The 24125-nt window shown below is 36.1% G+C and overlaps 5 protein-coding genes and 1 pseudogene across 5 annotated transcripts; 3 read left to right on the top strand and 3 right to left on the bottom strand.

The window, feature by feature from the left end:
- The first annotated feature begins 3728 nt into the window (after positions 1-3728).
- On the top strand, positions 3729-4568 carry LOC116033372 (LOB domain-containing protein 2-like). The gene has a single exon (XM_031276120.1). The coding sequence runs from the start codon at positions 3729-3731 to the stop codon at positions 4566-4568; it is 840 nt and encodes a 279-aa protein (XP_031131980.1).
- Positions 4569-6289: 1721 nt separating this feature from the next.
- On the bottom strand, positions 6290-7107 carry LOC116033371 (annotated as a pseudogene).
- A 3181-nt stretch (positions 7108-10288) lies between these two features.
- LOC116033370 (GDSL esterase/lipase At5g45960-like) lies at positions 10289-12881 on the top strand. The gene is made up of 5 exons (XM_031276119.1): positions 10289-10559; positions 10818-10948; positions 11623-11856; positions 11996-12257; positions 12461-12881. Exons 1-5 carry the CDS (start codon positions 10289-10291, stop codon positions 12655-12657), a joined length of 1095 nt encoding a protein of 364 aa, XP_031131979.1. The 3' UTR covers positions 12658-12881.
- A 1078-nt stretch (positions 12882-13959) lies between these two features.
- Positions 13960-16218, top strand: LOC116033369 (GDSL esterase/lipase At5g45960-like). Its single transcript, XM_031276118.1, has 5 exons — positions 13960-14251; positions 14575-14705; positions 14795-15028; positions 15235-15505; positions 15899-16218. Exons 1-5 carry the CDS (start codon positions 13960-13962, stop codon positions 16090-16092), a joined length of 1122 nt encoding a protein of 373 aa, XP_031131978.1. The 3' UTR covers positions 16093-16218.
- On the bottom strand, positions 16177-18928 carry LOC116031901 (peroxidase 19). Its single transcript, XM_031274253.1, has 3 exons — positions 18584-18928; positions 18250-18450; positions 16177-16976 (listed from the first exon to the last, which is right to left on the bottom strand). Exons 1-3 carry the CDS (start codon positions 18824-18826, stop codon positions 16392-16394), a joined length of 1029 nt encoding a protein of 342 aa, XP_031130113.1. The 5' UTR covers positions 18827-18928; the 3' UTR covers positions 16177-16391.
- A 736-nt stretch (positions 18929-19664) lies between these two features.
- Positions 19665-23272, bottom strand: LOC116031832 (glutamate receptor 2.7-like). Its single transcript, XM_031274145.1, has 5 exons — positions 22996-23272; positions 21445-22739; positions 20954-21266; positions 20424-20815; positions 19665-20246 (listed from the first exon to the last, which is right to left on the bottom strand). Exons 1-5 carry the CDS (start codon positions 23252-23254, stop codon positions 19797-19799), a joined length of 2709 nt encoding a protein of 902 aa, XP_031130005.1. The 5' UTR covers positions 23255-23272; the 3' UTR covers positions 19665-19796.
- Positions 23273-24125: the final 853 nt, after the last annotated feature.

Genomic DNA, 24125 nt, shown 5'->3' with positions numbered 1-24125 from the left:
CCTTAAAAAAAAAATTCAGTTCGTTAGCTATGAGCAATATACTATGTTGTACCTCATTGTGGTTTTTTGCCAATTAAAGAGGTTGAGTTTACTCGGTTTATCCTCTCGAATAGTGATTACGGATTTCTTTCATCACTCACAAAAAAAATAAAATACAAATATTTTTTTAAACTTTTTAGTACCGTGTCAATTATTAGGTGACTTTTGATTCATGAAATATCATTATGTGGAATAGGTCTATTATGCTATTTGGTTTTATTTTTACGGTAATAGAATTTCACAGAAAGAGCTATCTTTACCATGGGAATAGCCCTTCACAATGCTCCATTATATTGGTATTAGCTATTCCTAATCCATCAAGAATAGATAATGTTTTTATTAATCCAACAATACCACTATAAACCTTTATAAATACATACATTATCATATCTCTTTCAAGCTCCTACGATTAATATGTCGACTTCTTCCACTGTCCTTAAGAAGGTGCGATTTTTTATTTTTCAGTTTCATATTTTATATATTTGTATATATGTATTTATTTTTGTGTTTCTTTTTTCTCCAATTCGTGTGTGTGTATACACACTTTTTATTTGTAAGAATAGTTGCAATAAATTTTCCGTATCAAGGAAGTTGGAATATATAATTATACAAAATTCTTTGATGAAAGGTATTGAATTTTGAATTTTGAATTTTGATTTTAAGTTTAGATATGGTGAAGAGGGTAGTAAATGAAGGGAAGTTGGAACGACGAGATCCATCGATTAAGGAGAGGCTTTTGGATTTCTGATGCATCTCTACAGTCTAGACTTCCACATTATGTGTATGGCAAGGAACACAGCATTAAATTTGGAGATTATTAATGGTTGTGGTCTGTCTGATCTGATCCCGACAGGGGAACTAAGTTCATGAACTTTTTTAGCATGCCAAACATCCAAAAATGATATATGAGTGTCCCAAAAGGGTATTCAAATAAGTGAAACATAACTCTACATTAGGAGTTTGATTGTTATCAAAAAAATTATTTATCCTATATAGTGAAGAAATATGAAAAGAGAACAAAAAAATAAAAACAAAAGGAAAAGAGAAGAACAAAAAACAAGAAGGTAACAACTTTAAACAAGTTGATCTAATAGTTAGCTTGATAGTCGATTTTAAAAAAAAAAGCTTGATAGTCACAAAATCAATAACTAATCTGATGAGCAGCTCCATCCCGTACTATGCCCGTTAACTGATCTGATGATGGATGATCTTTCTCAGTTTTAAAATAAAGGTTGACACAACATTATTACAACAATTCAACAGCTACATCCATTTTGTGCAGCTTATTGAATGCAAAGTGAAAAAGAACGTCATGAAGCTCCAATCACTCTGCTCTACACTTTTTTTTTCTCAATACCTATTATCTTTCAGTACATATCAGACATACACAATAATTTTCCCGTTATGAGTTGAACTTATAACGAAGTTCACAATATAATCAATTTGTCTATGATGGGTGGGGTGTATGATTTGGAATGATGTTCCTCCAGATTTTTTAGCCTCTATTTTTAGGTAATATAAGATTTGGTTGCTTTCAAAAAAAAATTATCCAAAGTAGATAGTCCTAGGTAGTTAAGATAAGTTAATGGGGCATGGTGAATTGGTGATATGAATAGGGCGTTTGGTTGGAGGGAATTTAAATTCCATTCCCACTTAATTCCACATAATTCCGAAGGCAACTAAATTTTTTCGTTTGGTTGGAGGGAATTGCAATTCTGCTACTTTCATGGAATTAAAATCCCATGCCCCCCTTGGGATTTTAATTTCATGGATTTTAGGAATAAAAAATGATACTCATGAGACAAAATTACCCATCTCTTTTTTAACTTAAAATCGATGTATGACATTCTCTTTTAGCTAATACCGTGTATTATCTTCGACAACTATCAACAAGAAAGTCGTTCATGAGCAAGCAATAATCATTCTAGGTCAACCTTAATCAAGTATGTTTTCTCAAAACTCTCAAATATTTTTTACAATATGTCTAGATCAAGAGATACGGTATATGAGTGATATTTGAATTTAATATGTTATATTTTTCATGTACTTGCCATTTAATAATAATAACAATGGCGTTTTGGACTTTATACTACTTATTCCCATGTATACCAAACATTGGAATTGAAATTCCTAATAATTTTATTTTCTCCAACCAAACACTGGAATTTAAACTCTCACTTTATTCTCACATTATTCTTTTCCAATGGAATTGCAATTCCTTTCCCATTCAATTCCTTCCCTCTAACCAAACGCCATGTAAAGGTTGTTATATGGTCAAGGATGGTTATAAAAAGCTAGCAGTTTGGGAAGGTTGCCTTCCATCCCCAACCGTAGTATGGCGCAATGGTTATCCTGGATGGCTAGCATTCTGGCACGCCCTCCCCCTCCAACACAGACTCGACAACTGGAAAACTCACACGCACAGCAGCAGTCAGCCATGGAATGGATATGCAAGGTTGACATAGGCTTCGATGGACCCCAAGGAGCTACTGCATTCGGATTCCTACTTCTCATTATCTCAACAGTGACGGCTGAACATGGCCCGATTTTAGAGCGTGCAAGATGGGCAATAGTACAAGACCTTCAATTTTTAGAGGGTCCAATATTTATTTTTGACATAGTTATTTAAGAAATTAAAAAAAATCTATAATTAATCTTAAAACACATCAGTTTTATTTCAAATCACTTCACCCTCCTAATAATTAGGACTTAATAAATTGAGCATGGCACAGATGATGTCTTCAAGTAAAAATCATATATTTTACGTATTGATTTTAAAGATTGCGCTTATAGGCCTCATTTATTTATAAAATCGGGACCACAAAAATTCAAAATCGACCCTAGACTGCTCCTCCAAAAAAGCAGTAAACAGACCGCTACTTTGCCAACAAAACCACTTCTTGCTAAGGCTATGGCAATTCGAGAGGCTCTATCATGACTAAGGGATCAAGGCTACTCAAATATCAAAGTCCAACCCGATTGCTTAATTTTATGTACGAGTCTACATCTGTCTTTGTTATTTCGTTACAAGTGGTCAAGTTATTCACTCAGGTAAAAAGTTAGTTAATTAGTTCTATTCCGAATTGTTTAGTCCATTTTATTAATAGAGATGCAAATCACGCTGCTCATGCATTGACAAAGGCCGTTGGTTCTAACACTACTCATACGGTATGGAGGGATGTTCCACCCTAATTTCTGGAACCATTTATTGATTTAATATAATCCTATTTTATTTGGCTTTCAAAAAAAAGATAAGTACTATGGTATATAAAAATGTTAAAATCTAAAGTTACCAAATAACAAAAACATAGTTATATAATTAACCAATAACTCCTTTTAGGTACCATATTTTCCATATAGTTGTTGATTTATTTTGGGGAAGTAGTAGTCGTCTTCCACTATAACACTATTTGCCGTGCTCCTTTATACCAATAATACCATTCCAAAACCCTAATTCTTAGTCCATGCCTCCGCCATCTCCTCCGGTTTTTGGAGCTCTTGTATATATCCATGTAATAATAAAATTCTTTTTTTCTTTTGGTCATATGTCACTCTGCGACTAATTCGAATTCGGTCTGAATCATGCAGAAGATTTGGTAAACTAAATTTTACTGTTCACTAAATTTTAGATCGAGTGTTTATGAATTTGTTTCATTCTTTTATTGGTGCAGTAAAGAAGGTACAGAATCATGGCGGGAGAGGAAGGCAACCGCCCTGCATGCGCGGCATGCAAGCACCAACGGAAAAAGTGCAGAGGGGACACCTGCGTTCTCTGGCGTCACTTTCCGGCGACCATGAAGGAAGATTTTCAGGCGGTTAATAGGGTTTTCGGCATAGCCAATATATCAAAGATCATCAAAAGTTTGGACCCGGTTCAACAGGATATAGCGGTCAAATCGTTATTGTGGGAAGCAAAATTGTGGAAGGAAGACCCGGTTCATGGCCCGCTGGGCCTGTTCAATAGGTTACAGAGAGAGCTTTTGTTTCTAAGGGAAAAAATAAACATACTTCAACCGCGGCCGCTGATCCCCGCGCCACCACCGCCCCGGCCGGAGACCTACCAATCACTCCGCGGCGGCGTTGGGAATTTTAGTTTCCATCCTAATTACACTGGACAATATAGGATGAGTAATGGCTATGGATTACAACAAATTCAGCCGAATTTTGGTCGGACCGGGTTTAACCACCAAAATAGACCGGTTCAGCAATATCTACCGCCGCCGTACCATAATAGTTTCGGACATAATAAGGAAAACGCACTTGTTCCTTACGCTAATAATGCTGGGATTAGTGGACAAGATCGTTGGAGTGTCATCCATGTCGGAGATCGTACCAGTAATGTTGTTAGACCAAGCCGTTTGCCGGCCGGTCCTGCGATGTCATCCAACCGGTCCAGTGTTACTGTAAAACAGGGCGATGAAGATGAAACCGGGAACGATGAAGCAAGAGAACTTGTTGCTGCTCTTTATTATGATCATCAACTTTTGAACAGCACTAACCAAAATAATGTTCAAGGTAAATTAACATAGTACCTGATTTATCACTTTTATTTTGGACTTGGTAGCCTATACTAAATTAAGAATCTGTATCCCACTAAATGAGACTGTATTTTAAAAATGGAGAATAAAAAACAAAAACAGCATAGTTTTTTTGGGATATTTATCAATTTTTTAAAGAATTGGAGATTTCTTTTTCCTATTTTCTAAATGGAAAATAAAATTTCTATCCTCTATTTGACTATATATCATTACAATCACATTTTCAACATTATCTACTTACATATTTATTATGTATTACTATTATTACATTAACACTTTTGTGATATCGTCTCAATTTGGGAGACGGGTCGGATCTTTGATTAATGGGTCAAATAGTTAACTTCATTAATCAAAGATCCGACTCGTCTCACGGATTGAGACTCGTGATGAGACGGTCTCACACAAGTTTTTGCCTTACATTCTTTATCATATTCTTTTACTTATCATCATCTTTTACATTTTTTACTTGCATTTACTTATATAAATTAATATTATCTAATTAAACTAAATTTAGGTGAATTTAATAGGTTATTGGATCATATATATTTTTAGTTATGTTATATCCGAATATAAATTTGGTTCGGATATAAGCTGTAAAAATCTTACATATATTAGACTTAAAAATATAAAAATTATAGATATTTGATGTGCTAAATACAGAGAGTACTGTCCCAGGTCGATTCATGCCAAGTTCCGGATGGGAAAACACTCGTAAGGCTATGAGGTATAACCCGGTCGACCTGACAGTGAGTCAGGGATCTCCGAGCTCGTAGCTATAATGTCGAAATAGCCAAAAGTCCTTCTCTCGGCAATAAATATGGTATTTATAGTTGGGAAGATGGAACAAATTTCAGCATTCCGGCATGATAGGCATGTGGAATCCATGTACACATGCCCTAAGTGCTCCTGAAAGTACGAAACTTGGTCGGCTGGTAGACCTACCCGGGCCGAACAGGCCAGATCGACCATAGTAGTAGTTCCTCGCATAATAGAATAGACCGTAAGCTCGGCAATTGAGATGGTCGGGAAAGGTTTCCAAACGGGTTGATAAAGCTAGGTTGGGTCGCCCACAACGCGTGCCAAGGGTTTGACACCGACCACCACACAAGCACGGATCCTGATGATTAATCCCATCAATATTTATTCTATTTAAACCAAACATATCTAAAAATATTTTAAATATAAGGTCTAAAAATCACTCAAATTTGAACTTGTGTTAATTTTATAGCATTTGTCTAAACAAATAAATTTGAAAAATGGGTGTTAATAAAACAAGTTTTCTAAACAGAAATCAAAGAATAAAAAATAAATAATGAAAACTGAATTCAATTCTTTGTAGGTCATGAAATTTAATAAAACAAGAAGACCATGTTATGAAGGATCATATCTCTTGGATAGTAGTAGTTGCTCTAATACTAATTGTCAAATCAACTAATGTTGGATTCGACTCTCCATAGTCTCTAGCCAAAGACCTTTTGGTCAAACAGTATAGTTGTGGCCCTCCCAAGTGAGAGGTCACAGGTTCAATCTCCAGAGGTTCGATCTCCCGTGGGGGCGTTGACTCTTTGTGTTTCAGTAGGTAGTCAATGGTATTCAAAAAAAAAAAAAAAGTCTCTAGCCAATAGTATGTATATTCTATATAATGAGATAAGTAATGTTTTTAATTTCAAAGTGTTAAAAAGATACTTCATATTACATATTTGAAATTGGTCTTATAAAGTGGATAAAATATTGTCAAGATAATTGTTGTCGAGATCCAAAAGCTCCATTACATCTATAATATCATTCTGTTGAGGAGTTTCTACTAATCTTTTTTGGGGAGTTGGAGTCTTCATGCATGAATTTTCAAATCCCTCCCATTTCCTGCAAGCCCTTTTCTTTGGATTGCAAGTTCTCTCACTATATTCATGATAAGAGCATTGAGAATCACTATTTATTTGAGGAAGACAAGAAATCTCCAAAGTTTTAGTCTCCGTTTTAAATGGGAAATTCAAACGTGCCTTGGGACCTCGTATTCTCAAAGCAGCTTTGTCATAAGCCATGGCTGCCTCCTTGGCCGTGTCAAATGTCCCAAGCCAAACCCTAGCTCCTTTTCTCGATGAGTCTCTTATTTCCCCCACGGCCTTCTTCTCACCCCTCTGTAATGTCTCTCCACCACCTTCTTCTCAGCTGTCTTTTCCAATTCGCCGTTGCAGGTTGATAAGGAAGAAGACGACAAATCTTTACGATGCTCGGAACCATGCTCTGATACCATGTTAGAAACAACCTTATTATTATAGTTATGGGGAACAACTGTCCCATCAAGAAGTTGTTCCCATGCCTCAGCCCCCATTGATATCCACCTTCCAAGACTTGGCAACCTCTGCAGAACTTTCTCCATTGATGAAACATCTCCACCATCATCAAGGTTTGGAAGTTGTTCCCAATTTTCTTTTGCCTTTTCCTCCTCACCTTTGGCTATAAAGTTTGCCCAAACATTCTCCAATATTGCTTCAGATACTACTTGTTGCTGCTCTCTCTCCCCATCCATTTCCCCAAAACTTCTATAATAACCAGAAGATAATGCAATGTCATATATATAACCCAAAGATTGCTTATTTTATGATTTGGTCTTAATTACTAGCTAAGCTACACGCACTTTAATTAATATAATCATAAACTATGAATGGAGGCCAACAAGAAACTTGTAATGCAAACTATAACTAAGCTAAATTAAAGGATAATATACTCGGATTTTGACATTATTGAGAAAGGTCCTTAACTAGGCCTGCCATTTTCATGAATATAGTAATCAATTATGTGCATTGTGTGCTTAAGAAGAAATATTTGAAGGCATCTTATATTGGAAATCCTGTCTGTACTTGACGATGAATAAGAGAAGATAACACAAAAAAGATTTGGTTTGGCACTAGTTCGATGTACTCTGACACAATCTGTGGGGTGACTCTAATATTAAGTGAAAAATTCATTGTATATCTATCCAAATTCTCGTAACCTAAATTCTCAAGATTATGTTATGATCTTCAAGGTATGTTGAGACTTGAGAGCAACACTTCTTAATTAATTTTTTGGGCAGTCTAGGTGGTGCCTAGGCAGCAATCTATAAAAACAAAAAATTTGTGGTTATTATTGATTATTTTGGATTGAGGAATGCATATAGAATTGTTTTCATGTGTATGTATAATTGTTAAAAATTTGTGATCTTATTTCAAGTTATTTGATATTAGTATTTTTTCCTTATTTAATTTAAATTTTAGTTATATAAATATATATTAATTTAATATATGGTCCATTTTTGTTGCTACACTTGGGTCTATAAAATGATAGGACCGGGGCCTGCCAACAAGTCTGTAATTTTTTTTAAAAATAAAATTCATATGAATTTTATTGTTATTATTTTTATAAATCAAGTGAACAAATATTGAAATACTCAAATAGAAATTAGCAACTTACCTTTGAGTCTTTGAGTGAGAGACTACAATCCTATTTGGTAAATAATCAGCCTATCAGTCAATTTTAACTTATTTGACCATTATTAATTGTTTGACTTGATTAAAAAATCAATATAAGTGTTTGGTTAATAAGTTTTTTGTAACTCCAAAATACTAAAAAAAGGCTACTCAAAGCATCCTTTTCAATTAGCTTTTTGAGAAAAGAAATTATACCAAATAGTTATAAGCTAACAGCTAATTTACCAAACAACTTTCTACAATCAGCTAATGTTATCAACTAATCATACATATATTCTAACCCAATCAGCTAACAACCATTTACCAAACAGGGCCTACGTCAGTCTGCGACTCTGAATGAGCCGTGAGAGCGAGCACTGACGCTGTGAAGGAGACTGTGTGACGGCGAGCGGTGAGGGTGTTATTGCGTCTACATGAGGCTGTGCGTCGGGTTGAGATCGTGAGCGGTGAGTCTCAGAGGACAACCATGTGAAATTTGAGAAGATTTGAAGATGAGTGGCGAGAGAGTGAAGAGATTTTCATTTTAGAGATAATGATTTAGAATTTTAGGACATAGAAGAAAACTAAGAGTCTGAGAAGTGATTTACTGATTTTAGATTATATATATATATATATATATATATATATATATATATATATATATAATAGTATCGATTATTCTGTGTCTGCAGTTATTACACCTTTATAACTGATAAATGATCAAATAATTGAAAATTTTGTAGCTTTATAATCGATAACCGAAATTATCGGTCAATTTAATTATCCCGCTATCGATTTTGTCGGTTTTTTGATAATTATGGTCACCCATATTTTCGAACAATACAATGCAATTTATTATTACTAATGGCCCTACTTCGTAAGACACATTCATAGGAAGGTCATCAATGCATATACTATTCACCATTTATGGACCCTCTATACTTGGGATGCACATGCTTACGATGGTCCTCCAAAGAGTTTGAACCTAATTATATTTGCTGATATGACTGGAATTGTCTAGCCACATTTTATATAATTTCTTGTTTAATGATTTTTCTCATCCCCTCGTATTAATAATAATAATAATTATTAATTATTATTATTATTATTATTATTATATCATTCTTACGTAAAGAAGTTGAGGAAATGGCCTTCAATGTGGGCTATGTTAATTTATGCAAAGAGTTGATATGGAGGCCTAATTAATGATTAATGAACAGTTGGGCGTTGACAAAAACCGCAAACTTAACGGCTTATTGCCGAAGCAATACATGATCTTATGCATGCCATTGCGGCGATTAGATTAATTATATTATTGAAAGTATGGTAAAACTTAATTTATTACTCCCTACTTGCAATTTTGTATTGACTTTGTTTTAAAATAAAATATCTATGAAATTGTAAAAATTATTCTTAATTTTTACAATTATTATATTGACTTTGAGAGGTGCAATATAGGGATGACATGAAATTAAATAGTAAAAAGTCCGCTTACATACTGTGGTTAGATAATTATTATAAGATGAAGTAAGATCACACCACATTTATAATACTATTAATAAGTAGGTTGAAATTTATTAATTTTAACCTCAAACTTAAAGGCCTTAACTGCTTCTACCCTGAAGATAGGTATAGAAGGCAAATCGTAGGATGTACTTCAATTGGCTATCCATCATTTTAAAACTAGGTTGAAATTAATTTATACATATAGCAATCGCTTTGCGGGGTGTATTGCATGGATATTTTATTTATTTATTTTTCATACGGCTATCCATCATTGTGAGATTAATCCGAGTTTATTATGGGTCACATTTGCACTCGCAACTTTGCATTGCATTAGTAGCTCGCTTACTAACTGTGCAAAATTACTGGGTTATGTATAATTTTATTTAGTTTATCTATTTAGTCATCGACTATTGTGACAATGTCACATTTATTAATTCTACGTACTCTTTTAATTTTACTTTTTTAGTACTACATCGCTTACTAACTTTTATTTGGTTTTTACAATTAATTTTCATTTTAAAATTTAAAAAATGATATTAAATTTTCCGAGCAAGTGGTGGCTTTATTATTTTTATATTTTCATAGTAGTTAAAAATGATGATATAACGGCGGTCCACTAGGTAATTGAATATTCAATGTTCTAATCAAATGGAGATCGAAACAAAATATATAATGACAGTCGATATGTTAGCTATATAAATAGGCCGGTAGGGGAGACAGTAATGTCCTCATCATCAAGAAATTAAAAGTTGAAACATGAATACATCTTTCCCTTGCAGCTGCCTTTTCTGGCTTCTTGCACTACTTCTACTTGAAAATGCCACAGCTTTAACCCATCTATATAGGCCATTCAACAATACCATTTCGGCGGTTTTGATCTTCGGAGACTCCACCGTCGACTCCGGCAACAACAACTACATAACAAGCGTCACTAAGTGCAACTTCCCGCCTTACGGAATTGATTTTGATGAGAACCACACCCCTACCGGAAGGTTTTCTGATGGCCGTCTCGTCACCGATTATATGGGTATACTATTGATTAATTTAGTCGAGTCTCAATCTCAATTATTGCATAATATGTGTTGGATAGAGGTCAAAAAGGCCAAGTCTAGCAGCTAATGGTTCGGAGATTGTTGGACAGAGCTTAGTAAAGGTCCAACATCTAGCGTCTAAAAAATGTTTGACAGTATAAGAAAATAAAGTTGAACTTTCATTACTAGCTATAACTTTGGATATAAGTGGTAAACGTTTGATCCTAACAATATGATTGGTTGGTTTTGAACAGCTTCTTATATCGGAGTGAAAGAGTACGTGCCACCCTACCTGGACTCAACTCTCACCACCGATGAGCTGATGACCGGCGTCACTTTTGCCTCCGGCGGCTCTGGATATGATCCCCTCACTCATCAAATAAGCGTACGTGACATGTATATATGTGTCTGTGCATGTGTGTCAGTTAGGTTGCATTTTGCTCGTTACGTGACAAACAAACTGTCTCACAATTTTCATTATTATAAAAACTACTGCAACTACACTCCAAACCAATTAATCTCAGTAAAAATCCATCCTAATCTCACACCGTCCAATGTAAGAGAAACTATCATATCACATGAGTTTTGAAATACGAGAACTTAGATTCTACAGTACTATTTTCATATTTGGACATGTCTGGTTGGTTAGTTATGACTTATAAGTTTGACTTTCAATAAAATAGTATATTGGTCTCCTTTGTTTGAGTCCGCCAATTAATAATGACAATTTAATTAGCTTATTTCTTTAATTATAATTCTTTGTCGAGTCAGTTACTTTTGACGGGTTTTAAGGCCTCTTTTTATTCTACCCATGACCTTTCGCAGAAAATTGAAATATGTGTTCTATCTCAACTAACTAAAAGTTGATAGTTGAACTGCACATTTATGTTTATATATATATATTATATATATGTTGAAACACTTAAATGTATACCCTCGATACTAAGCGCGGCTTCTCCCACCATTCAAAAAAAAAAACCACTAAAAAGAAGAAGAAAAGAAGAAAGTATGAGGTTGATTCCTTGATTGTAATTAATTTGATGCGTTTAATGATGGCAGAGATCAATATCACTAGACACGCAGCTGGAATATTTTAGAGAATACAAAAAGAAACTTGAAAGCGAAATAGGAGAGGAGAAAACAAAATCAATTGTTAGCAACGCGGCATTTCTAATCAGCGCCGGCACAAATGATATGGTCATCAACTATTACGCCACCCCGTTCAGGCGCCGGAGTTACACCGTCGCAGAGTATCACCAATACCTGTTGCAGCTCACTCAGGAGTTCATACAGGTAACCTTCAATTCGTTTTCAATATAATTTACAGTATACATCAGTGGATATATATAAAGACTAATTGCTTTATTCTTAGATTAGTTGAACTACTCTCCGTGCCAAATCATCAGTGGATTATTAAAAATGAAAATTGCAGGATTTAATAAAGGAGGGAGCTAAGGTGATCGGCGTTGTAGGGATGCCACCAATCGGGTGCTTACCGGCTGTCATTACGTTGTTTTCCGGCACCGATCTGATTTCCAGCCGTCAATGTCTGGACTCCTACTCCGCCGCTGCAAGAGACTACAATCATATGCTTCAAGAGAAGTTGAAAGCTTTGGAAACCCCATCCACAAAAATAATCTTCGCTGATATTTACAAACCTTTGGAGGACATGATACAAAACCCCACAAAATATGGTGAGTAACAACTTTTTCCAAAGTTATAAATTCTGACTTACAAATATAAATAATTTATTAATTTTTTTGAATTAATGATGTGAAACATAAGCTGGTTTATCTCATTGTGATCATTTATTAATTAGAGTCACATAAAATCTTTATATTACAATTGACGTCCAAATAACGTTATTAATGAAGAATATATGTTTGATTTGTCGCAGGTTTCGAGGAAGTAGACACAGGATGTTGTGGGAGTGGGTATATCGAAGTGTCGTACTTGTGCAACCGGAAATCCAGCGTTTGCGCCAATGCCTCCAAATACATATTCTTCGATTCTGTACACCCAACACAGGCCACGTACTACAATTTGTTCCAGACACTACGCCCCATCATTGATCTTACTATGAAGAAATATTAATTAGTTAAGTAATTAAATTCATATCAGCTACTCGATTATTATATTTCCTAAACCCTAGCTAAATCTAAGGGACTAAGGCTAATAAGTTGGCTAATTTTGGCCTTCCTATAGTTCTTCCATGTATTTTTACTTGATTTGTCATTTGATGTGTGTCATCGTCTTATGTTAAAGTCAAAAGTTTTATGTATTGTTATAATTAATTTTAATAAAATTAATAAATTTTTGCTTAGTCTTTTAAGAAAAATATTGTGTGTATGCAACACATTAAAATTTGTCTTGTTTTGTAATGTGGTTTATATTACATGTCATAACATCATTGTTGTCAGAAAATTGCAAAGTTCTTATGACTTTTAAGTCAAAGGAAGTTCAAGTTTTTTAAGGTTGAAAATTATGATCCTCTTTGACTATTGTTGCAAAATAAATAAATAATTCTAGTAAAATACTCAATTTAATTTTCCATCTATTTGTTGGATCGTCGGAAATTTCAATCACTTTTCTAGATGAGATCGTAATAAAATTTTTGGCGTTAATTTTAAATTTTGAAATATTTGCTCTTGGGAAAAGAGAAGGAGAGGATTGGATCGGAAGAAAAAGAGGGGGTTCTCTAACCCCCCCCCCCCCCCCAAGCTCCCCTCCCTTTTTTTTTTTTTTGAAATTGTTGCTTAGGTTAACACGCCTAACAATTTAACGACCAAATTCGCAACTATTAGAAAAAAGTGATTAGTATTTTTGCCACTTCAGTGGTGGTTGATAATACTAAAGTATAACTTTTTAAATTTTTAAATAGTCAAAAAAGCAATTTGAAACATGTTTTCAACCAGAAAACTTTGATATTTAATCACTTTTGGTGGTCGAAAATTACAAATTTCTGTCATGGAACAAAATTGATCAACTTCATCATGAATTTAATATGTTAAAGTGGTTTGACTTAAGTAAAATTTAAAACATACACCAAAAGTTTGCAACTAGATTATAGTTTAATTAGGTATACTAAACCAACCAAATATGAAACTTAGTTTCCATTATGAACACCAACTTCATTTAATTTTAATTGGAACCCTCTGGAGATTAGAAAAGTCAGTCCAATTTCTTGCCTCCCGTATTAGAGTAAGCCACTGCCAACATGGTGGTTGAGAAAACTGGAATGAACTTAAGCGGCGGCGATTGGTTTATCAAACCACGACATAACATGAAAAACTTATCAAACAATTCAACAAGACAACAAAAGACTATATAAGTGACCATAAAAAGCCATCTAATATTCCAATATCGAATTGAAACTGAAAACTGTCTTTCAATATAATGCCCAGAATTAACTTTTCTCAGAAAAATTTGTTTGAATACTATCCATGGTATCTGTGTCTGTTTGGGATCTTTGTATTCCAAGCTCCGGTGAAATGCACGGCGGATGAAGCCGCCGGGAAGACGCCGGTTTCCGCCGTCTTTATATTCGGAGACTCCACCGTTGACCCAGGAAACAATAACTACATAACCACTCCTTTTAAGAGCAACTTCTTGCCTTATGGTAAAGATTTCCTTAACCATATTCCCACCGGCCGGTTTTCTAATGGCTTGCTCACTACCGACTTCATCGGTAAATTATTCCATCCAAATCTTCATTCAATGTTAATTAGAATTACCATATGATGTATTATATTAATGTTGTGTCTAAATGGTTTTGATTGCATACTGCACTAATATCAGCATCTATGTAGCTAATTAAGTACGTTCAGTATTTAGGACTAACATGTGACATATTAAGGTTGTATCGACATGATTTTGTTTAATTTGTATACTGCACTGATATCAACATCTCTGCAGCTAAGTACGTTTAGTATTTAGAATTAACATGTGATGTATTAAGGTTGTTTCGACAAGATTTTGTTTACATACTGCACTGATATCCGCATCCTGCAGCTAAGTATGTCGGGGTTAAAGACGCTGTGCCGCCATATCTGGATTCAAGTCTGAGCACTGAAGAGCTCAAGACTGGGGTTAGCTTTGCGTCTGCCGGCACCGGCTTTGATCCGCTCACTCCAAAAATTAGTGTAAGCGATATATACAGATTTTTCTTGCATTATATATCTATAGTTCCTTAATGGGATTTCCTTTTTTTTTTGGTGTGTTGGGGATTTAGAATGTTATATCACTGCAAAACCAGCTGGAGAACTTCAAAGAGTACAAAGCAAAAATGGAGGAAAAGATAGGGAAGGGAGAGACAGAAGGTATAGTAAAGAATGCATTGTTCCTCGTCAGCGCCGGAACAAATGACTTCGTGGTTAACTATAACACGTTGCCGATCCGACGTAGAACCTACACTCTCCCAGAGTATATCCACTTTGTCCAGCAACACCTCCAAGAATTCCTTCAGGTTTATGTATAACTCATGATTGCTCATTAATTAACACAATTTTTCCGGTGCCAGCTCCCGTGCCACCTGAGCGAGTCAGAATTAGTCGGGTGGACCCAGACAATTAAATAGATAGAAAAAGACCCAAAACACCTAATAGATTTACAAAAAAAATTAATTAACACAACCCAATTGACTAAATTTAACCTTATCTATATGTGTTGTAGGGGTTGTGGGATGAGGGTGGGAGAAGAATCGGAGTGGTTGGGCTACCGCCCATGGGTTGTTTGCCGGTTGTCATCACCCTTCACTCCAACAACGCGTTTACGGAACGCGGTTGCATCGATCTGTTTTCCGCCACCGCTCGCGACTACAACTCACAACTGCAAGGCCTGCTCGGCGCCATGCAGCTTAAACTGGCCGCCCAAGGTGCGAGGATTGCTTACCAAGATATATATGGGCCGCTCATGGACATGATGACTCAAGGCAACAAGTATGGTGAGTCAATTGATTCCATTACCCTACTTTGTAATACTTATTCTGGTAATTCTGATTAAGTTGGTTTGAAAATCCCAATCACCTAATAATAGAATGTTTAAGTTCCACTTTCTTAAAAATTGTCTATTGATCTTCTTGATTTGAGTTAGTAATCTGGTTTACTTGTAATCTTTTAGTCAGGACAACCTCAGTCAAATTTGAATTCCACCTGCTTCTAGTGGGAGCAGTATATTGATGATTTTTTTTTAGTTTGAGCTTGTTAGCTATAGATTGATAGGTTATACATCATTGTGGTCCTTTATCGAGTTACAAGTCTCATTTACTGGCTAGGGTTACAAGGTAGGATTTAGTCCGTGCATGCCTGAATCTCCATAATCTTGGTAATAATGGCAGGTTTTGAAGAGTTTAGCAGTGGGTGTTGCGGAACAGGCATGCTAGAGGCTTCATTTATGTGCAATCCCAAGTCTTACGTCTGCCGAGACCCTTCTAAATATGTCTTCTGGGACGCCATTCATCCAACGGAGAAGACAGGTTACCTCTTATCCCAAGCACTTCGGCCAACCATTGATTCTATCATCTCCAACTAAAATGTTCATCATTTCATCATTCATCATATCATGTTTTCAAACGACTAGCTACATACAAGTACCATATATATGCACTCAATTCTATGTAACAAATAGCTAATGGAAACTTTTATTTCATTTTCACACCAATAATACACTCCACAATCTTCACCACAAGGCTTTGCAAAAACAAAAATCATCAAGAGATTAAAGAGGTTAATTAATCAGAAGTCTCAAAGAATTGAATCAGACTAATTGCTATAGACAAGCTAGCTGGGATTCTGGGAATGAAGATCAGATCAGAATCTGCAGAAAACATATCAAACAGACAAATGTATGCTGCAGTCTTTTCTTCTCTCCCCATGTTTTCTCCCCCTCTTCACACCAACAGATCCCATTTTCTCCATGGCCAAAGCAAACTTCTGGAAGAACTTCTGCTTATCCTTGGCCAAAATCTGAACCAAAGGCCTAGTTCTAGGGTCCAAAAACAAGGCCTGATCAGATGCCAGCAACCCCATTTTGGCCTCCAAGTTCGAGTAGTAAGCATTGTCGAACGAGAAAGGCGTTGTGACATCAAACGGGGTCACAACATCAGCATTCCCACCAAATCTCGGGCACGTCATCTTCAGAGCCTTCAGAAGCCTGGGATCAATGGAGGGGTCTGGCTGATTGGTGCCCTTGTGGTTGTACAGCCTGCTCACAAACTGCTTGCAGTGTGCAAAGCCAATCGAATGCGCCCCTGATAACACAACAAGATCCTCCATTGTTAGCCCCTTGGAGGTGAAGAGCTTCAGAAGCTCATCCACTGTTGAATTGGCTCTAGGCAGATTGGAGCGCACCTTTGACGCCATCGATATCTTCCCGTCCCACCTCCCTTTCTTCACTTGGTAAAACGGCCCTCCTGTCTGCACACAAAAACACAGCCTCGAGCATAACGTATATAAAATAATAAACGTGCAGTCTCACTAAGATAATAACGAAAACGGGTTCAATTAAGTTGCAGCATTCAACAAACATATAATGTCTGGACAAACAACCTCAGAAAGTTTATTGGTACGTCCCACAGGAACATCAAAATCTTGAAACAGAAAAACCACTTAATTGACCAGAGAGAAACCTGAAACATGATGTTTGTCTGGTTCTGCATGTGAAATGTCCAAAACTTGTACAGCTACGTATAGTTTGGACTGTTGCCTGGTATTACCCAAGATTCATTTTGGATTTTTCTGATTGATTAGTACCAATGCACTTTTTTCAGTCTCTGATTAATTAGATCTTTGTTTGTACTCCAAAAAAATAAAATAAAATAAAAAATCTTTGTTTCGGATTGAGAAAATTTAGGATTCACCAAGTTTTATATATAGTTCACATGACCAGTAGATAGTCTATTGACTCTTGTGACCAATTAATGATGGGACATGTGATCTATAACAATTAAGAAAATTTTACAATAAAGATGAGCACAGAAATGGACTGTATAGTAGAATCATGCATACTTAGATACTATTAAAAAAATAAAAACTATTTCTAATAATATCGGTATACCAAGTACAACCAACATTGTAAAAGTTTTCATAACAATTTGTGTCCTTGAATTATAGAAAAATAGCACTTTTAACCCATCAACTATGTCATTATTATTTTTTCATCATTCAATTATTACAATGTAAATTTTTTATCCATCAATTTTGGTAGAATTTGGTTTTAAAAAAGTTCATTCGTAAACAATTAAAGATCGAAAAGAAAAAAAAAATTACTTTCCCCACAAAAAGTGAAATTTTCTCACCCTAAAAGTTCACATCCCGACTCGACATAATAGTAAATGGACAAATCAGGATGATTCAGCAAGTTATTAGGTAAGAAGAGTGAAACTCATACACAAAGGTTTGTATATCATTAATGGACGAAAAGTGATAACACGGAGACGAAAATTGTTATTTTCTTTCGACAATTATATCACCTCTAATAAATGGGATTAAAACATCTTTACCTTTTGGTTGGTCCCATTCCCCTCGTATTAAAGAACAGAAAAGTAACTAAAAGTGCAGTAAAGGAGAAGAAACATGATTGTAGGTTACAGCTAATTGACTTTTGGCTCAATTAACAACAATGTAAGAAACAAATATTTAAAAATAAAATATTAAGGGTAGTGATGGAAATTGAAACAGGACAACTTACAAGGTGAACAAAATCTCTGGCTGCAATTGCAAGAATGTCAGCACATGAAACAACACCAGGACACTTGCTCTCCACCACTGTTTTAGCCTTCTTTATGCCCTCAAAAGCCGCCATTGGTAAGTCCTTGTTATCCTCTGCATCTTTCTCTGCTAATTGCTTACTCCCCGGCCTCGTTGATACCAGTATCGACCCATCACAACCCTTCAATAAAAGGAATCTTTCAGAATCTACGAAATTTCTGAGAATTCTATGCTTAGTTGAACTGCATGCATGCCAAGAATTGAACGCTTGAGGAAAAAGAATGAAAGAGATGAATTATGGGAATGGGATTTACTCCGACAAAGCAATCATGGAAGAAGAGACGAATGGTGGCGGGGCCCACGGCGGGGGAGTCTTGGAACTGCTGGGAGGTGACGGAGGCCACGAGGCGGTCAACCTGCGGGCAGGTTTTGGCGTAGTAGTTAACGGAGAGCTGCCGCGGCAGCCGCTCGCCGGAATTAGGCCGGAGATTGGCCTGAGACGGCGAGCAGGGGAGGAGGAGGAGAAAGAGAAGCAGAAATGTGGAAGACATTGTCATGATTAGTGGTTAATTGGATATAGTGAGGAGTGAAGAAGGTTTAGGACAAAGAAGAAATGGTAGAAACCATAGAGGGAGCCAAAGGATATAGGGAGTAGAAAAGAGCAGAAAATGGACCATAAATAGTCATGTTGGAAAAGAGAATCAACGCCCGTGACGCCCTACATTTATTTATAAAGATTTGGTGCTCATCCCTAGATTTCGACTCCCAGTAAAAACAACCTATTGGTTTTGATTTGAACCGATCAGTTATGAACAATTTAAATTGATTTACTTTCTTGTGGATTTTGCTGGCTTAGGTGACAGAGTGAGTACTAACATTCTTAAGAAGTCTCAAGATTATTAGTGGGTAGCATGTGCAAATGCAACAAGGGACAAGTCACCAGTTGTGTCATGCTCTTTCTATACCATATTATATTTAAGTGTCACTATACTTTATTGCCATTACTGGCTGTGGACATCAGTTCCTCAGTCAATAAATTTGCCTTTTTGCTCTTTCCGTTAGCTGAAGTGGAGTGAGCAGACTAAAGGTGTGGACCATCCATCAGCCTCAGCTTTTATACCCAGACTACAACACTTGTGGCCCTGAAAAAGAGAAAACTTCACAGGCCTCAACACTTTGTATTCTTACATTTTTGGTTCTGCAACAGGTGCCCACTATAACTTCTTTTGTTGTTATATGTTCAGTTATAGACAACTTAGGCTAGTTTACATCCTTTGTTGGCTAGGGTCGTAAGGTGTCGTTTACTCAGTATACATCCTTGGTAGTGGCTGCGGGTTTTCCTAATATACAATTCTGTGATTCATTTGTAGATGTTTAGTCATTGCACATGAAAACTTGGAGAGTACAAGAAAGAATGTAATTTTATTGTCAGTATAAAGCTATATATATGAACAAGAATATACAAGATTAATGTTAAAAAGAATCTTATACACAGTTGTTCTTCCCTAATGAATTATTATAGTGTAACTAATTCATGGTTGTAATTTGAATTTCGGCTGGATGGGAGGCATCAAACATTTCTGAAGTGTCTGAAGGGCTCACCAGCTCCCATTCTGAAGATCTGAGTCTGTCTATATGACCAAATGTTGCAGTCTTCATTAGAGAGGCAGGCCTGGCACCTTGTTCGGTTTTAGGCTCGTTCTCATCCTGCACCTGACTATGTTGTCGCGATTTTCTAAGAAAGAGACGACACACGAAAATCAGAAAGCATATTGTGGAAGTGGCACCAGACAGCAGGTATAAGCCCCAGAAGCTACTAAGGCTCAAACTTTGTGTCTTTACTGAGGTATCATTGTTCACTAAAGTCATAGAGGAGCCCAGCCATTCTTCTTCTAGTTTTTGCATTGTGCCATTTTCCAATAGAGTTAAGATTGCCTCGGAAAAATCGCGTGCCAAAGGAGAGCCTTTTTGAAATGCCTGCAAAAGTTAGCAGCATGGGATCAGTCAAAACTCAACAACCTTTGAGTACTATTGATTCTGTTACAATGTAGTATCTGTTCATAGCTACTTTCTCAGCCAAATGAAGCACAAAGAGCTAATACTGCCTCCACTGAGGTATTTCAAAAACCAGCAGATGTGAAGTGGTGTACTTACAAATCCTAGCCCTCCAAATCTGTAGGTAACACCAGCAGATGTGAAGTCATTGTTGTATTCCTTGAGGAAGAGCTTCGCGTAAGGAAGCTCGAGGAACGCTGCTTTTATGCTCCCATTCTTCAGAAGCTCTGGGTAATCATATTGGTTTCCAACAATGGTGATGTTCTTGAGTTTTAGCACGTTTCTCAGGTAATCTTTGACAAACGAATCGCCATCACATCCTACTGGTGCATTCGTTCTCCGTATCCAATCAATGTCTGTCACGCTTGGTTCAAGCCGGGATACAGTTAGCATTGAAGTGAGACTGGCTTGGTAGCTCGAGGTTAGCACGAACACAACGAAAAGCCACACTATAACCACCAGTTTGGTGTAATTGCTCTTAAGTTCCTCCTCTGCTTAACAGAAAAGTACTGGATTAGTTTCCAGAAATGAATGATGCGTTCTGTCTCAACTAAAAGTTTAAACGTACAATGAAACTACACAGTTAAGGAAACTCCGAACTAATGTTCAACCTGATATGATGCACTTACTGTGAGCAAAAAAGAGGGATGAGAACGTGAACCATAACGCAACGCCAAGCTGATCTCTCCGGGCACCTCTGAAATTTTCGTTAGACTGATGCTCCAAGAACCAGATGATGAACATTGTGTAGAACAGGATGGCTGAGGTTACTACCCACATGTTCCTAGTAAAAGGCTTCAGAAACATCCATGCTTTCTTAGATTTATCAGTCTTCACAGGAACTATCATTGTCAAGCCTGACTCTACATATGGTTGTGTGAAGTCCATGTCTTTTGATCGCTCCGCTAATATTGTTATGTCGCCAACAATCGCATCGTAAGTCTAGCATACACCAGAGAAACATCAGGTCAGATTCGACAAATAGTCTTACTGTTAGGATCAAACGCTTATCAATACACCAAAAACTATATGACGTTGGTCTGCAGAACAAACACAGATAACTGGAAATGAAAGAGATGAGAAGATAACTTGAAAAGTTGCAAAAAGAAGTAATTTTTACCTTGTTAGCCAGAAAATGAACCAGATCAGGGTAGGTGCCATTGTAAGGCTTGAAATCATAGTTAACAATGTAGTTTTTCTTCAAGATTTCAAGAACATTTTCAAATACACAAATGCAGAAACCAGTATACTTGTGTGGAATTTTAGCCCAGTCCACCTTTACAAACTTATCAAATACAGTTCTTCCAGGAACACCAATGATTAATGGTTTTGCATAAGTAGGCATTGCCCACCCCTTTGGAACTCGGCCCAATTCGCCCGGCCAATTCACCAAACTGGATAGCTCTTGTATTCCCCCGGAGCTGCTTCCAGCTTCAAGGCTGTCTGAGAACCCGTGATCCGATGACCAGAAGCCAAGTTCTTTATACTTCAATCCAACAACATTTACAATTCTGAATATCGAAACTTGTTGTGACCTTGCTCCGTGTTGGAAATGAACATCTCCACTCAAACCAGTAAAATTACTTGACAGAATTCTTGTCAGTAGTGACTTTGAATCAACAACATTGTTTTTGCTTAAATTCATAATTGCTTGAGCAATAGTATTCATGCTGTCATATGCTTGTAAAGCATGAATCCCGGGCTTTGAGTGATCTTCATCTGGGAACTCTGACCTGAAAAGCTTCTGAAATTGAGTTTGAAAATCTTGGAAAGGCTTGGTGGTTTCAACATAGTGATTCTTGATTCCTAAAGCACCTTGAACAGACAAGGCAAAGGATGTCCCAACAGAATCGAGAAGATCAGACACAGAATCTGCAAGAAGCCACACAGATTCTCTCCCCATTAATCCTATTTCCTTTGCTTCTCTGAACAGGAAACCAGCCATCAATTCTGATGAACGAAGAACGATGAACACCCTCGACTGTTTTTCCAGCAACTTCAAGACTTCTCCTCGAACAATCCGTTCTGAATCCCCAGATAACGAAGAGAACTCCGGGAGGATTAAATGGTACTCAATATCAACCCCAATATCTTCAAGAGAATCAGATAAAGCTCCCAGCATCCCAGCATCAGCACCATACAAACCATCTTCATATATTACTACCACCTTCCTCCAACTCCAAGAATGAATAATAGCAGAAATGCACTTCACTTGCTCAGAGCTATTTGCAGCCATTTGTACCAAGAAAGGCCATTGAAGCTGCACACTTTCTGGCTTCCCAGAAGACGCTGCAAGAGAGAGAACCGGCACCATCTCAGCTCGCTTCGCCACAACCTCTGCAACTAAACTTGCTTCTTCCCATGTATTCATCCCAATTATGGCTTTCACCTGCTTTCCTCTCACCAGCTCATCAGCTGCACCATAATTTCCAGTTAAAGAACAACGTAAGTCAAGTTTAATCGTTCAGACTAACTTTTAGTTGAAACGAAACACATCTTAACTACATATCCTAAATAATGTTGGCCAGAAATTATTGACAAAAACCAAAACAAGACTCAATCCCATTAGAATTAGGAATTCAATATCAAAGCCTAATTAAGAACAGCTACAAATACTCCCTACAAATTTCAGTAAATATATGAGGTTGGCGAATTTGGATTTGATTCTAACCTGCAAAAACAGCTTGAATAGGATCCATGCTAGCATTTCTGAAATGAACAGAGATGTGGTGAGTCCTTGAATGATCATTAAACTTTTGGACAGCTATTTCTAGAGAAACTTTGTGTTCTTTCCCGGCTCGTGAGTTTAAGTCAATGATTGCACCAATATCAATGGTTTCATTCCCAGTTCCTGAGACAGATACCATCCAAACAGAAAAGGGAAAAACGAGTAAAAGAATCAACAAAGAAGATGGCTTAAAGCCCATCATCTTTCTTGTTAAACTGGGACAAATATGCGTCTTGCAGTTAATTGGTTCAATTCTTTAACGAGATTTGCGTATATATATCCAGAAGCTCCTCTCCTAAGTCGTTATTAATGTATCAGAATGGGTGTGAATATAATAATAGTTGAAGTTGATCGAGTCAATCTGGTTGAATAGTAAACGTGTGTTCATTCCTTGGCGGTATAAAAGTCATATATATTTGATATTTCCATTGCCTAGAAGCTAGGCAGGACTTCTACACCAAGGAAGTTATATATGAACTTCTTTTTCTTCTTCTTCTTTTTTTTTTTCTTTTTTTTTTTTTTTTAATTTTACTGGAGGAATAAAATATTTTTCATTTGTTAAACAATTCCAAAACGTATAAGAACTACATTCTCATGTCAACATATTTTACTATTTTAATGGTTTTATCTTCTTCTTTTTTTTTTTCCTTTTTTTTTTTTTTTAATTTTACTGGAGGAATAAAATATTTTTCATTTGTTAAACAATTCCAAAACGTATAAGAACTACATTCTCATGTCAACATATTTTACTATTTTAATGGTTTTATCTTCTTCTTTTTTTTTTTCCTTTTTTTTTTTTTTTAATTTTACTGGAGGAATAAAATATTTTTCATTTGTTAAACAATTCCAAAACGTATAAGAACTACATTCTCATGTCAACATATTTTACTATTTTAATGGTTTTATCTTCTTCTTTTTTTTTTTCCTTTTTTTTTTTTTTTTTTTTTTTTTTTTTTTTTTTTTTTTTTTTTTAATTTTACTGGAGGAATAAAATATTTTTCATTTGTTAAACAATTCCAAAACGTATAAGAACTACATTCTCATGTCAACATATTTTACTATTTTAATGGTTT

This window comes from Ipomoea triloba, chromosome 10, assembly GCF_003576645.1.
Source record: "Ipomoea triloba cultivar NCNSP0323 chromosome 10, ASM357664v1".
In the NCBI taxonomy this organism is placed as follows: domain Eukaryota; kingdom Viridiplantae; phylum Streptophyta; class Magnoliopsida; order Solanales; family Convolvulaceae; genus Ipomoea; species Ipomoea triloba.
The sequence above is the reverse complement of the archived record's forward strand: the minus strand, read 5'-3'. Positions and strand labels throughout refer to the sequence as shown.